We start from the raw sequence: 16,505 nt of genomic DNA, 5'->3' as shown, positions 1-16,505 counted from the left end.
TTTTCCTCCTTGGCCACCCAGCCTTGTCCTTTCCTATACTTTAAGGAACTATATGGAATAATTACTAACAATGATCTGTAGCCTCTTCCAAACGTTCCGGTCATATGAGTTTGTCCTGAGACTGTACCTAGTTCCACGAGTGAGGTGCCACACATTTCAGTGAGCCACTGCTTCACAGTGGGTACTTCAGATTTCTCCAAAGCTGAAGTATAATTTGCTTTTCTATTGTTAGGCCAAAGGCAATAGTGTTGTTGGAATGCAGTCAGTGTGCACTGTGCTTCTGAAATGATTACTATTATCAGCATGGAATCTGGCTGCAGTCTGGCATCTAACAAAGTAAAAAAAATACAAAAATATAGCCTGTTTTCAGACCAGAAGCTCTATGTAAAATCTTGAATTGGATTAGGCATTGCAAGGCATTTTTATAACAAGTATGAATGTATTGCAATTAGTTTAGTTTATTCATTCCACATACCTGCAGGTATTAAAACTGTACACCTAAAACATTGATAACCCCATTAAGGCTAACTTAAAGCACCTGAAGACATTTTCTACAACAAGTATCTTGGACTGAATAGGCAACAGAGTTAAAGCTGCACTAATCAACATGTTTACAATAACAATGCATCAAATGATGTCTGTGTGTAATGTGACAAGTGTCACTTGTAGAGACAAACCCACAGAGAATTATCATTCAAATCTGCAGTTCCACTTAGCTCTCCGGAGCATTTTATTGTCTCTCAGCTCTTTGTTTTGGTTTTAACAGATGACAATTTTACTGTCTGGTTCAGTCTCACAGCTCTCGTCAACCTTGTTTTCACTAGCAGAAGGCAACTGTTACCAACAGAAAAGCTCCAGTAAACCCACTGTACATTTTGTGCCTACCAAACGACAGACATTGAATCTCATGCAGGAACCAACATATTTGATGCCACTAAAATTGCCATATAAGGCTATCTATTCCACTATTCCACCAGTTTGTGGACAAGTTTTATTCACAAAAATGTTACCACAGAGAAAAAGGAAAATTTGACACCACAGGGTCCGCTGTGTCAGTATTAGAGGACCCTAAACAATTGATTTTATTCAATAGGACAAGTTAAACTGGGAAAATGAACAAAACAAATTCGAAGTGCAGCATTATGATGCTGAATCAGTTAACACAGCTGAACTATGAAGTAAAGACTGTAAAACTGAACATTAAGATGCTAATTACCAATGCTAATACCATGCTAATTACCAGTATTTACAACGTGATGGAACAAGGTAAACCACTGACTAATTACATATTGGCCTGACAATTAGACAACCCTGAATCTAACACACACCCCTTTTCCAACAGCTGAGTAAAAGACATTTTTTATGGATAAGAAACCGTTTTACACTCATCCTTCTGTGAAAGTTAGTGTATCTTGTCAGAGACTCATACTCAACTCTCTCCTGTCAGACTGCTGAAGTGGCCGGAGTCATTTTCTTTGACAGACAGTATTTTACAATACCGACTCATCTTCTGTGACAGCTGTAATTGCTATTTGACAGATTTTCTCCCTCGTTCATTTTGGCAGTAAAGACGTTGGGGGATTATGATCTTGTTGTCACTCGTCATGAAATTATTTCCTCCATGGCAGCAAAAGATGTTAGTGTATACCAGTCTTCAAAAACTTTTGCCGGTTAATATGGCAAACAAAACACTTTTAGGGCTGACTAATTCTATCACTATAAACTGACTTGACTATAAACTGACTTGAAAACGCTCGCTATCCCAACAACATTAAGGCTACAAGCAACTGACTCTTTCCGTTTTAAAAAGAAATATCCAATGTTGTAAAGATGTATTTGTCCAGTCGAATAGAAGACGTCACTTTTTCTGACAGAGTCTTGCAGGACCTCACATGGACTCCCACAATCCTCCATTTATCACACCTCGACCGTTACTCCGCCCATGGACTCAACATTCACAGACCTATGACATCATCTTATCAATGAAGGCCACGGTTACACTCCACAATGTTGCTCTCTGCTATGCTCCGCATCAGCATCAATAGGGATACGTCTCTGTACAGAACAAGACAAAGAACACAGGACAGCGTTTCTTGCCTTGCCACTGGCCCCAGTTTGATAAGTTACCTTTTTTCCAGTACGAAGTAAATACTACTATTACAACTGATTCATTTTTACTGCAAGCCATATTTTTACTGCATAACACATGGATGTTTTGTCACTTGGAGCCTGTATTTGTAACTTTGGAAGAATTCTTTATCATACATTTTTGGAAAACTGTAGAAGCACCATCATTTGAGTCTGGAACATGTACTGGATGTACATGACAAATATTATGTAATTTGAAAACTGTTTTAATTATTTATTTTTTTTAAAAGTTTGTCGTTGCTCCCCTTAGTGGTGGACTCACACCAGATATTGCATGGTAAATTATCCATTCATCCTTGTAAAATTTCTTGAAATCTGAACATTGTTTTGGTAATACACTGTTCTTCTAAAAATGACCCTGTGCCATCAGAAATCAAAGTTATGTAGATAGCATACAAAGTACAAAATCAGAAATGTGCAAATTAATTATTGACAAGGAGCTTCAAGACACTCTTTTGACACCAGTTTTGTCTCCCTGAGTCCAAACTCCACAGACTAGTAACAAAAAGCAGTTTTGCATATTTCACCAATTTGTGAAAAATTTTATTGGTGGAATTGGGTGTGGCTTATATTAGACATTACACTATTTTATATTATACTACCATCATACTAAAGACACAGTTCAATATAGAGAACACATGGATATAAAATATATAATTGTGCAATGTACAGTTAGTGAGTTATTAAACAAAATGCTTTTGTATTTATTATAGTGCCCCCGTATGGTTGAAATGGTTCATTAGTCTGTGGCACTTATTTGCACACACTACTACCTCCTTCTAAAATCTCACCTTTATCCCAGCTTACTGTACATGACTCGCATTAAAGGTCTTGACCACTCGTGAATATTTGTTTGTACCATAGAGAAAATTTTAATTGGTGAGTCCCACAGATTCTCTTATATTGCTCTGCAACTCAAGAAGGAATTTGTTTGCATGACGCCAAATGTGAGCACTTAGATGGTGAACATAGTGCAGCAATGAACTATTTGCTAACACATTTGCCATATCAACTTCTTAAGATTATGTCAATGTTGTGTTTACAACTTGCTCTACTGCCCCCAAATGGCCAAAAAAAATGTCAAATAATGTTGCTTTAAAGTTAGGGAAAAAAAACAAAACTCCTTACTTATAAATTAAGAAGAGTTTAACAATTAAAACTCAGTTAATAAGCTTCATGAGGACTGTTTAAGTGCAGTTTGACCAGATTTGCAGAATCTACATGCAAACAACTTACAATAGTGATCAGATTCCGATTCCTATGTTGGTCATTTCTTATTGGTGCACAGACATACCTGATATTAACAATTCAGGCACTGCCCCGCCCTCTAAACTAGTGAGAGGAGTAAAGAAAAAGCACAAATGCTGGCATCTGTTATGTTTAATAATCAGTGTGTTTCAAAATTGCCAGATAATTGCGTGTTCACGTTGGACCCTATCAGTTACATTACGGAGATTGTTGAGGAAATTAGTTTAGATATCTCGCTTGTCAGGTCCAGTCCTAGAGAAGTTGTATTTGTGAGTACATTAAGTTATTTGTTGTGGGTTAATGTGCCTTTGCTAAAATTTAATTTTTTTCCAGTGGTGGATAGGGTTCCCCTCTTTTAAGACAGTACTGACTATTAAATAGTGGTGTCAGGAGGGAAAAAGCCCTCAGCAGCAGACATAATTTCCCTTTCTATTTACTAATGGTGTAATGCGTGATGTGTTTGTTTTTATGATTTTTTTTTTTTTATGGAAATGGAGAAAGTGCAACCACAGCAATGTCCAAGGGTAAACTCATCCAATTCCACCCAATTAGCCTGATAGGTTCAATTTAACTGGAATTTCCGAACTCTTTTCCTTTGAGCCCAATCAACACAAATTATGTCATGCAAGTTGTTTTTGGTTTTTGTAGCACCAAGTGAAATCTATGTTACAGTATCTGGTGTAGAATAATAAGAACAAGCATGGGACAAACATAGATATTTTGAAACAGGTATCTGTGTGGGAGGATATTTTTAAAGATCCAAAAACACGTCCTAATACAGCCACGAGAAGAGTCTTCCAGAATTGAATGTTGGCCTCGTCAAAGGGATGAATACTCCCCAGTAAATCCTACATTCCTCCAATTCTTTTCGTGTCGCCATTGTAACAGGATGTACCACTCTACCTACACAACCTCTTTGTGTTTGAGCCTCTGCACCACTGATAAATCATAAAGAAAAAAAAAAGAAAAAAAACAAGTATCAGAGTTATATAGTTCATTGTATTTTCTATTCCCCTCATGGTTCAGCACTCCACTCTTCTTACTCTTTCTGATCTGTCTGATAGCATGCCCCTGTGTACCTGTAGGCTTTGCCTGGGTGTTTGTGCATGTGTGCATATGTGCTTCTGTGAAATGAAGACCACTGCTTTAGTGCCAACGGTGGCTACCCTGCTTTCATCATTAATGGTTGACAAAAACAGCCTGATTTTAGCCTTGAGTCAGAGCAATGCTTTGAAGTGGAGTTGCGAAACCATTATAATTTTTATTGAATGTTTTTGCAAAGCATTTTGCCTTCAAAATTAAACCTCTTCAGTTATTAGTTGTGCTGCTGCATTGTGTATATGAACATGTGTGTGTGTGTGTGTGTGTGTGTGTGTGTGTGTGTGTGTGTGTGTGTGTGTGTGTGTGTGTGTGTGTTGTGTGTGTGTGAGTGTGGTTGGTGTACTTGAGGATGAGTGCATCAACAACACATAAAGAGTCCAGGAAGAGCAAGCCTGTTAACAACACACAGGACTGTGTGGGGAGACACAGGGACACAAAATATAGAAACCAGTGCACCAGTTGGCTTGGGCAGCCTTTAGTTTACATAATCTCCACTCACAAAACCAAAGAAAGCAACCCCGCTCTCACCACAATGCCCAATGTGACTATATACAAGGACTCATTGGACAAAATTCTATACAACACAGCACCCTGAGGCAAGTGTACAGAATCAGAGAGTACAGGATCCATGCCCTACAAATGATTCACCCCCAAATCTCAGATAAGCAGCTTGGTTACTCCTGACAGAAGGTTTACCAGGACCTGCAGTGACGTTGTTCCTTGGCAAAGTCCCCAGAATCATCCATCAAAAGACTTCACCCTCCAGACTAAGAACATTGTACAATTTGCCACTGTCTGTTTTTTTTTCTAAATAATTTTTTACTGAATTATTGTCATAATTTCAAAACATGCTGTAAAAAAGAAAGACCCACTCCCTTTTGTTGTGTTTTTCCGTTTAGGCCATAATCAGTTATAATGACAATGTACAAGCTAATTACTGAGATCTGGGAATGTAGCAATATTGCAGACAATCAGACAGGTTGTGAAAGTCCAGTATAGCTAAAAAAAAAGGAAATTCTGAATGCTTTACCTAAACTATCCTTTAAAAACATCTATCACAGTGGTCAACCTTCCATACCTATTATACTTGTGTGTGCACAGTTTTGTTGCCAACATTTTAGTTGCGCTCACTTTTGGTGTTACCTCCAAATGAAGTGGTTTAAGTTAAGTAGTATGGGGGTTGATGATGTACACCCATCATCATTTCCATGGCCAGAAGATTCTGTGGCAATGTCTTAATGAGGCTTCTTGCTTCAACATCCCCCTGTAGTTCGCGTAGTGAGAAAGAAGGAGGTAAGAAAGCAGAAAGGGGCTTTGGGAGTAAGAGTTTTGCATACTTATACCCGAAGAAAAAAAAAACAGCTAGCTCCTGAACTTTTGTAAAATACTTACCTTAAAATACTTCCCTTTATGTTGTTATTTATTTTCTGTAAACTGTAACAAACATAAAAATGTTATAAGACTATTCATACTAGCACGTCTATTGGTTCTGTATGTAAAAGAGACAGTTTGTAATGCATTCTTTATTTTTGCATCACAGTTTTTCAAAGTTTTTTTCAGTATACATTCAAACCTGAGATATGCTGCCTGGGTGTTTATTGGAGGAATCTGTTAGCTATACGTCAAGGAAGAAGATACTGTATACACCAAATGGAGAATAGGTTTTCTTAATTGACCTTGACTATGACCAAAATACAAGCCCCCAAATAGAAAAGCCTATCCCCAATTAAAGCATCTCCAACCTCAAAAACTCAGAAAATTAAACAAAGAGATTATGTGTGGCACACACAGTGATAGCCATTTTCACTTCCAACAACAAGCAAGGCTCCTCCTTCTATTTTATCACAGTCTGTTCAGGAGCCCACTTACGGAAATATGAGTCCAGAATAGAACAATATAGGCTTACTCCCAATGTCAAAGAAGGCAGTCAAAGTAGTTTCTCAGTGTACTGTCCTTTGCAGAAGGACTCCAGGAAAACCTCTAACAGATCCCCCCTCAAAGCACCCCGAACACGCCTTTAGAACTCTGCTGGAGTTCCATCAATAGCAGGAGCAGGGTTTATGGACAGATGCTGTGCGACACTTGTGAGTTCCTCCGGGGTGAGAGATCTGTCAACTGCCTCTCTGTGCTCAGGCCTAAGTCTGGGCACTCACTGAAACAAAGTCTCAGCTCACCACATGTCACTGTAAAAGGCGGCACAAAAACCGTTTGCCAAATATTTATCTGTGCCTTCAATTACATCACAGCCCTAAGTGGCAGTCTCAAATGTAAGGGTTGTTTAAAGAGAGGGAGAGCTACAGAGAGCTACTCCTTTTTAACTGAAAGACCTATAGGCTCTTACTCATTCACCACCAAGCATGCCTTAACTATTCCCAACCTTAATGCCCTGCTTTTTGCATACAGTACATGCACCATGTAGCTGAGTATTTGTGGAAGAACAAAGAAACTGTCAAAAGAGGGCACAAAACAATCCAGGACTCCAGCTGAGGAAAATGTATGCATTCATTCTTTGCAACGAGTTTGCAGAAAATTCAACTGACAGTCTGAAACGTCACAAGTGAGAAAGAAAAAGACAGGCAGCCATAAAGATTAGCATAAAGAGAAACAGAAAGAGGGTGTGATACGGCAGCATTTCTGGCAGCCTGCAAGTAATGTACTGTATATTGAAGCTGGGTCCCTGCCAAAACCAAAAGGCTCTGATACCGGGAGCACAGTCCAAGGGTACCGACACCATCTCCTCTCCAGCCAAAAGTGCATTCCAGTGTAGTGGACCAAGCACTCACCAAGCACTCACCAAAGAAAAGCTTAGAGAGAGCATGCACACACACACACACACACTCAGACACACACTGATAACAGATCATGGGGGAGGCTTAAGAGCTTCAAATTGCCCAAAATGGAAAGTGTGGTCCCTGCTGGAGATTTAGAGATAGAAAGAGAGAGAACCATGGGCCTGCTATTTCTGGTCTTCTGGGGTGATCTAAATCTGTGGCTGGATGGAAGCATAGCTTTATGGGTAATGACCCTAAAAGCCCCCATCAAAAGGAGATACCCACAGGTTTTTCCTGAAATTCAGGGTGGGGAGTGGAAACAGACACCTGGAAAGATTAAAAAAAAAAAAAAAGGAAAGATAAAATACAACTAAGATTGTTTTTAATCACTGTTGCCAGCCAAAAACACAAATTATAAGAGTCATGTCAAGACAAGTCAGATGGAGCATTTCATCATAATTTCTAACACATTTGTTTTATCATCAGAATAATTCACAGTATGGAGGATTGATAATTGATTGATGATTGAGTGATGAAATGATTGTCTTAATACTCCCTCGACCAAACAGAGGACATTACATGGATGTTAGATTAATTATAATTCATCTTAAAATAGGCTATAAATAAAAGTGTAATAACAATGAAGGTAGCAACCTGGATGCATAACGACTGACTTAAGAGTATTTTCAGTTTTCCCCTTCCTAATCATCATGCCCTTCTATCTAAGGCATTTCTTGTGATACTCAGATTGGAGTTTTGTCTAAGAGGTTTATGAGCACTGGCTGAACTTTTCTGACCACTGTTTGTGTCATCTATAACTCTCAAAGCTACACTCTGTCTCAGCTGTAAAACAAAAGCAGTTCTGATACTATCTAACGTACCGTAGGTGGTTGGGGATAAAAATTGTACGGAACAGGAACAGAGCAGTAGGTGGGTTTCCATCCATCTATTTGCATGCGCATTTTTAGTTTGTGCACAAAAAGCCTGAGTGGAAACACAGATAATTAAAAAAATCCCAAAACATCGCAAAAAAACTTTTTTATGCTTGGCTGAGATCGAAAAGTTGGTGTATCAATAGAAACAAAATGCTTTGTGAGTGTACGGTTATCAGCTGTAATGAAAAATCACCATCGCGGAAGCCGATACTTACGTTACCATTACTTGGTTTCATCCATATCCAAAAGCTCTCTTTAACAGTAATTTTTCAACCTCAACATTTGTAATCTCTGCTAGCTATAAAGTTTTTACGTCCCTCTGTGTGAGATAACTGCTGCCCTTCGCCTTGGCCATGGGGTCACCTCTTTTGTGTCGACCAAGGATTTATGAGAGACAATGTTTCTTATTGGCTGCTACAAAACGAAAAGCAAAAAGCCTTGCTGCCTATTTGTTCTAGTAGCCAATTGTGATGCTGGGAAAAAAAAAAAAAAATCACCTGCGGCCCAAAAAATCAGTTTCCCATAAGATCACCATTATATAAAAAGATGGTGAACTGCAAAGAAGATTAATAATTACTATTTGTATTATGCATGTTTAAATCATGAAGGTTTGATATTTGTCAAATTTCACAGAACTTCTAGAAAACCGATTTTTATGTGTGTAACATCAGGCCCACTGTAAAGTCTACAGGCTGAGCGGGCGGAGCCGCGGAGACACTAATGCGAATCACAACATAAAAGTGTACCAAAGCAAACCTGGAAAGGAAAACCTTTCTCTCTTAGCTCACACACTGGACGAGCGGCAACATCACTCTGTCGCGCCACTACACTGTAAAAACTGCAACTCATATTCTATGACATAAATAACAACTACAGGTGGTTAGGCCTGAGAAACTTAAATAATCAGCATTTAAAGTAAAAACTGAAATTCTCTCAACAAATATAGCTGACTCCATGAGAAAAAAAACAAAAGTGAAAGGGTCATGAAAACTTCAAATCTTAATCTGGTTCATTACAAATACAGAAAGTTCCGCTAACTTGAATTTTTCGGATTCAAGTTTAAATTTTTATCACTTTCAGAACTAAAAATCATGAGTTCAGTTGACAAAATGTCCAATGGATTGTTTACTTAACTCATCAACTTAAGTTATTATTTAGTTATTTACTTCCCAGCATGCATTGCATTAAGGTTAAAATTCCCCAGAAATCCTTCTTTTTTTCTAAAATGAAAAAAAGATGGAGATCGTTATATGTCTTTTTATACATATCTCTGAAGTGTCAGATGGTCGTCTCTCTGGTCAAAAGTAAAACAGCGCAAAGGATGAAGTAAACAGGTCTGTACCTCAGATGCTTCATGCAACCTTCTTGTGTAAGACACTTGAGTCATATGGTTGATAAAGACGAACAACGTCCCTGGGATTATTGTGAGCGCTGGCAGTACAGCAAAACCTGTCCCGAGGGATAAATATAAGGCTGGACACAGTAAGTGTTTTAAAAAAGATAAAAAGTAATTCATGCTCATTTTTAAAGAAATTTCAAAGGGGCACAGCATACAGATTAGAGTTACTTTATTAAATGAACAAATTAACAAAAGCAAAAATTCGGAGTTGTGTTAATGTAAAATAATACGTTATTCTAACTTGTAATAATAACGGAGTTAAACATTATACATTTGATGAGCTCAAAGCCTAATCTTAAGAAATTAAGTTAATTAGCCTAATTCAAAATTTTACTGCAATATGTTGCCTTGACATTTTGAGTTATATAACCTCTTTATTTTTTAAACAGCGTAGTAATCCAAAAAACATATCGATATCTTTAACCTGAATGTACATTTTATAGGGAAGAAATGGGTAAATCAACCACCTTCATTCTACTGTCATCCGTTTTTGTATATCAAAAATGGGACCATTGTCACTAAATATGCTATTTTTAAGTGATACTGTCTTTAATTACTTTCAAGTGAAATGCTCCTAAATCCAGTTTGTGCATGAAATATGTTATATGAAAAATTAATTTAAGTTTTTTAGTTTAATGCAGGATAACACCATTCTGTATGCCCCCCCCCCCCAAAAAAAAAAAAAAAAAACAGTCCCAGAACTGTCACTGATATTCATTAGAAATAAGTTAGTGGGCCAACTGAAAACAAGGCTGTCCAGGTTCTTGTAAAGTTGATATATATTGTAGAAAACCTTCATCCAGCGATGTGCTCACTTGATTGCTTGGCTGGTGAAAAGGCTTTCATTTTAGCTTCCATTCAAATGTTTGAGGATGTGACTCCTTTTCAGCTAATCCCCCTCTCGGAGTTTATGTGTATCCTGACAGTTCAGAAAGAGTCCCGTTGAGGGGCTCTTTCAAGCAACATAAGCCTGCCATATCATCCCCACCTCAGCAACATGCATACTGGCTTAATTGCATCGCTGGGGTTTATGTGGCATCAAATGATATGAAATGGCGAATAGGCGTTAATATTCACCCTAGAGACGTGAAATGTGCACTTTTATTCATTTTGGATCAGCAGATGAGAGCTGCATGATGGATATGACTAACATTTTGAGGAGTACTAATGTACAGCTTTTTTTCCCCCGTTCTCTAATATACATAATAACCATAACGAATAATGTAGCTAGAAAACTGCTTTAAAAAATATTCAGAAGGAAGCAGAGAGGTTGAAAGGTACTTTGGAATATCAAACCAAAACAATTTTTTTTTTTACTCTCATGTGAAGTTGTTTATTGTAAAATCCCCATAATGCAGCAACAAGCCCTCCAACCTGAACAACCATATTCTCTATTGTAGATACTATATATAGAGAACATTCATGTCAAGCTCTACTAATGTTAAGAGGTATTCTGCTATTATGGAGGTCATCCTGTCAACAGATAATTGTGACTAATGAAGCAAAAAAGGTGCTTAATTGACAAAAAAAAAACCTAAGAATAAACAAACAAATAATCATCTAATACCAATAAACACTGATAATAGTTGAGCTTGAAAGTTCCTTATTGACCTTAAAAATAGTAGTTTGACAAACAATTGTCAGCACAAGGTCCACTCGCTTGAAATTTGCCAAAAGGTAAAAAGGTAAAAGCAGTGGAATATTTTCATTGACGGCGAGCTACATATTAATGCTTCCACCCTTCTTGTCTTAATGAAACAGCAATTCAATCCGTTACACCTAAACCTACACCTTTAGGTTTAGAGCTAAACCGTTTTTCTCACAATGTTCACCATATTGCATAATATATACCAACTTTCCAACATCGTTTAAGCCACCCATCAAAAGAAAAAAAAAAAGAAATACTCACTTTCTGGACAACATACTGTAAAAGAAAGATTTTACAAACACCAACACTTACCAAAGTAATATACAAAGTAAACACGGACAATACAGATTTATACCTATTGAATCTTCCATTAACATATGGGCTGGGACGTATATATGGCATATGAGACCCGACACAGACACGGCATTTGTCTCTTCTCCAGTAACTCAGATTCCATGTCCCATGACAGTGTAACAGTGAGCCATCATGAGCAACTGCAGGACCTTGAAACCAAAGCAGCCAAATGGAATTCAGCCGTCCTTAATTTAATTATTGACGGCCGCCCTTTGCCTACTGTGACATGTCAAAATGTCTCCTGGGAAAAAGGCTTGCTCATTAGGTTGTTCAGCTAATGCATTCCACACAAATGTCACGACTTAATACATTTTACAGCGCTAAGTTGCTCATATAGGATGGAAAAGTGCACTGCACTCTGGAAGCTAGCTAGCATTTATTATTCTTATCTGGTTGATAGTTAAACTAAAAAAGTTACAAACACAGCACAGTGCAATACAGTACAGTATATTCTGTTCTTATCCAGAAAATAAATGGTATCACAGAAACGGAAGCCTACTCTTCATCATTACAATTTATCACAAAACAAAGAGTCAAGGGGTAGCTAAACTAGCTGTGAAAAAATACTCAACCAAGTAAAAATCTGTTGGAAGGAAAAAACAGCAAATTTGCTCTTTAAAAAAAATGTAACTGAATATTTGCCTCAATTTATTTTCTTTTGTTTTGTACATGTTTGCAACAAAGAGAAGCTAGCTGTAGCTGTTAGCCAGCATTGTATGCACGAAACGTCTCTGCCGTGTCTGTCTCTGTGTGCTATTATGTCACAAGTCAGACTCTCTTAATTAAAAAAATAAAATAAAATAAAATAAATTCCAGTTTCTATCCTTTTTCCTCTTGTTTATTAAGCCTCAGGTCACCTTCATCAGAAAATTCCAGTTTTGCTTTATTCCTCTTGTGTCTTTGTCAAGTCTTTATATGCAACCATGAACATTCCTTACAACCCCTGACATAGGAAAACTTTAGGCGGTTGCATGTCTAAAAGTAATTTGAAATAAAAAACTCTTTCTGGGTAGGGGTGAATCATTTTCAATGGAAAAAAAAAAATTAAAATACCATGCAGAGCAGGAAAACCAAGGTTTAGTGTTTTTCTTTTGCATTTCTGTCTGCAAATTGAATATGCATTGATCATGAAAATAAGGCTTTTACTACTGTAAGAGCTCTCATGATCCTTTGAGCATCTCCATTACAGAGTGGGAAGAAGTAATAATAGGAAACAACCTGTACATGGCAGGTCGGAATAGCAGGTTGTTTATGGTGACTGCAGACTAGGTGACAGATGCTATAACAGCTCCCAAAATTGCTAAAATATGCCCCTGGGCAGGTTTCTAAACTTATTGTATATGCACCTGCAGTACCTGTAGTAAGGGCTGCCACTGAAATTGATGTGAGGAGAGCTGCTTCATAGAAAACAACCTATTTTCTTGTCCCTGTTATAATAACACGGCAACTATATGTAGTTGAAGTCTCTTCACCAGTCAACCACAGAACAGAGAGCCATTCGAAATGTGGTTAAGTGACTGTTCTTTTCAGGCAAGAGCCCCCACACAATAGACACAGCCAGCTGATTAGCTGTTGTCTTTGCACATGTCATTTCTATTGGCCTCATCCCATTATAAGATGTGTTATTAGTGTCAGTATCTCTATGCATTATTCAGTGATGGTATGCTGGCTATACTGCAGATTAGTATTTTAATAGCTATGTTCTGATGTGTATACTGGTGCTTGAATAAGAGCTTTCACTTTGATGTCATAGACTGATTGACAGACCTGAAAATCATGTTACATGTTTAAAAATGTACACTAAAGGGATATTCCGTTGCAATTTGTGAAAAGATACCTTTTGAAACAAGACTTTCATCCAGCAGCAGCGATTCCTAGTTGCTAAGTTTGCAATGAATGTTGCTTTTAAGGAAATATAATTTTCAACACCCTGACGATGCAAGGAATGATATGGCAGGTACAATGCTGATATCTTTAATGTATTGAAAAAAATCATTTTTAGGATAAAGGCTAAAATGCAATGCCACATTCACAACATTTACATTTCCAGCCTCACAAAACTCTCATGTGGAACCAGCTTGTAAAAACAATAGAAGAAAGAAGAAATACTTTACCATATGTTTCTCTTTTTTCCAGGTTTGCAAGATGTCCTGCCAGAGTCCCTGCGTGGGCGTTTTGTGGAGGCAGCCCTTAGCTATGTGGCATGCAACTCAGAGGGCGAGTTGCTCTGCCGCAACAATGACTGCTGGTGCCGGTGCTCTTCCCGCTTCCCGGAATGCAACTGTCCCTTCGCTGACATTAAGGTCATGGAGGAGAACCTGGTGAAGAGCAAAGACGCCTGGAGCAGCTTCAACCAAGAGTTCATGGAATCAGGTATGGGCTGTAATGGTTTATATGAAACTTGACTTGGCGTCGAGGTGGACAAACTGTTTATGATGTTGTGTTGAATGAGTTTGTTGGCAAAGGGAATCCATTAAGTCTTTTTTGGAATGACTATTCAAAACCTTACCAGTGGATGTGTCAGTAGTGAATATGGTCTGAGGTTCAAGGCCCAAACTTTACCCAACATTTAACCCTTTCATGTGCAGGCTTAGTTGGCATGACTGTTGTGGGCACAATGAAACTTTTTAATACTTATATAGACAGCTTTAAGATATAATAGATTGAAAATGAGGCTATAACAAAGCTACTATAGGTAGAATTAGTGTGGGATTTTAGCGTTTCTCAAATTATTCTGATGGCAAAAGTTTTTTGTTTTCTTAAAAATTCAAAAATCCAGTCTATAGCAGAGTATTTTAACCTAACTTTGAGAAAATCAGCAAAAGAAAAATAAGAATTATCCACTACCATTGTGGGAATATTAGTAGTTGGAATGTTAGTAGTCAAGATAAACAGCTTGTGGCACTAATTTTCCAGTCATTGCCATTAAATCATTGCAGAATAAGAGGGCCCAACGAGATGATGTGATTACATGACCACCAGTCAAACCTCAAATGGAGAAAGCATTGTTGAAAACATGATGGAAATTTGACACTTCTGTTTGTTTCATGCATTAATTTGAGCAAAGGTACAGTCCTTTCAATGCTTAACAAAGATCTGATGTTTCATCTGTTTCTATTTTTTTGTCTCTTCAGTGGAGCAGAAGCTTCAATGGAAATTAAAGCCACATGCTCCATGTACAGAATGATTTATTTTTTTAGTCTTTTTACATTGCACTTTGTCACATTAGCAATATTTTGAAATTTTCTTGAATGTTTTTGATTTCCACTCAAGTTTTTCAATGTGCAAATTGAAAATGTGAATGAAATTGGGTGGATGAATCAATCATCAATATTTTCACTGATGAAAGTGCTGCTTGATTAAAATGTCTTCATTCCTTTATATCAACACATTAATAATTTGTTGTTTAAGACCTTAACTTCATAGTGAATGAGGTTCAGTTGATAAAATTACTAATTTAATATATATATATATATATATATATATATATATATATATAGACATATATATATATATATATATATATATATATATATATATATATATATATATATATATATATATATATATTCACATATTACTACAGTTTTCATTTTGGCTCAGACAAGCTGAGGAGGTACTGAAGGTGTTACAGTGAATAAGAAAGCTGAGGCTTGGACAGCTGGACTGGGGTTGTGTTACATAAAATTGTTCCTGTTCCAGTTCCACAAGTAACTGGTAGGATGGTGATGATTTATATCTCCAATCTGGATTGTAGTTGGATTGTTAGTTCTCAATAACACTCCATTCATGTGGTGTGTACCTGTGAAGTGTTGTTCTAACTATGTTCATAATCACTCGTGATATTTACTGACAAATAGAGCACAATCACTGATGATGTGTTATAATCTACTTGGATTACAGTTCAGTTACTGATCATTTTCTTCATTAAAACAAAACACATTATATAAAAGACTGGCGTGAGCTTCTGATAACTTCGGTATGCTGTTTATTGCATGTTTTATGATGTGTCTGAGGTGGCATTTAGTGTTGTATGGCTAAAACTCTGGCAGAGCTCTTGGAGTAAAGACAGAACAACGCACTGTTCTGTTCTTTTCAAGTGACAGTCCGAAGCAAGGTTGAGGGACATTGTCTTATAAGTCTATCAGCCAGCTGTTTATAGCCCTTATTTTCACCGGGATGTTTTGTCAAGTAAGCTATAACTAAGCTAGCAACTGAAGTGAATCCAAAATCTCCCTGACTGTAACACATGGCTGGCATGCAACATTTTAGTGTTGTGGCTAACCATGTCACATTTGTTGGACAATGGGCACAAGTTACAATAATGGGATACGGGCAATTACCAAAACACAGTATGAAAGTACCACAAGTAGAGGAAACCCATTAAGTTAGCAAACTAACTCAGTACTGTTGCTACATTAGTGAACATTAGCCACCATAAGGTAGTGGTCATGTTAGACCAAGTAAGGCTGTGACAGCATAACCTTTAAGTGTGCTGAACTGAGTGAGGCTTATGAATTCATTTTCTTTTTCTTTGTATGAGGAATATTGTGTTATTTCCTCCATAAAAGTTGACATAATTTTGCTTTAAAGGGTAATTCCATTTTATTTCAACTTGGATCTTATTGTATTAGTTCTAAAACTATAATCATAACTAAATGGTAGTAACATAGTCTTCACTAAGTTAATACCAAGATCTTGGACTGCAGCAATATCTCTTGTAATTAGTGACTGGGCAAGAGACACAGTTAGACAGGTCATAGGCATAACCTCCAGGGAAGCCAAACCTTTGTGGAAGAGAAAACAAAGGTGACTGGTAAAGTTATGGGAAAAACTGTCCATCATAAACCTCTATTATATTTTACGGAGATGTTTTTTGGATCAATTTTGACCCGTGATGC

At 37.3% G+C, this 16,505-nt stretch overlaps 1 protein-coding gene across 1 annotated transcript in view; it reads left to right on the top strand.

The window, feature by feature from the left end:
- Positions 1-16,505, top strand: part of brinp2 (bone morphogenetic protein/retinoic acid inducible neural-specific 2) — a 206,492-nt gene that overhangs the window by 139,970 nt on the left and 50,017 nt on the right. The window contains exon 6 of the mRNA XM_040143880.1: positions 13,741-13,977. Coding sequence (XP_039999814.1) covers positions 13,741-13,977 — 237 coding nt within the window. The remainder of the gene's footprint in view (positions 1-13,740; positions 13,978-16,505) is intronic.

Source organism: Xiphias gladius, chromosome 14, assembly GCF_016859285.1.
Source record: "Xiphias gladius isolate SHS-SW01 ecotype Sanya breed wild chromosome 14, ASM1685928v1, whole genome shotgun sequence".
NCBI classification, from domain to species: Eukaryota; Metazoa; Chordata; class Actinopteri; order Istiophoriformes; family Xiphiidae; genus Xiphias; species Xiphias gladius.
This window is presented reverse-complemented; position numbering and strand designations above follow the sequence as displayed.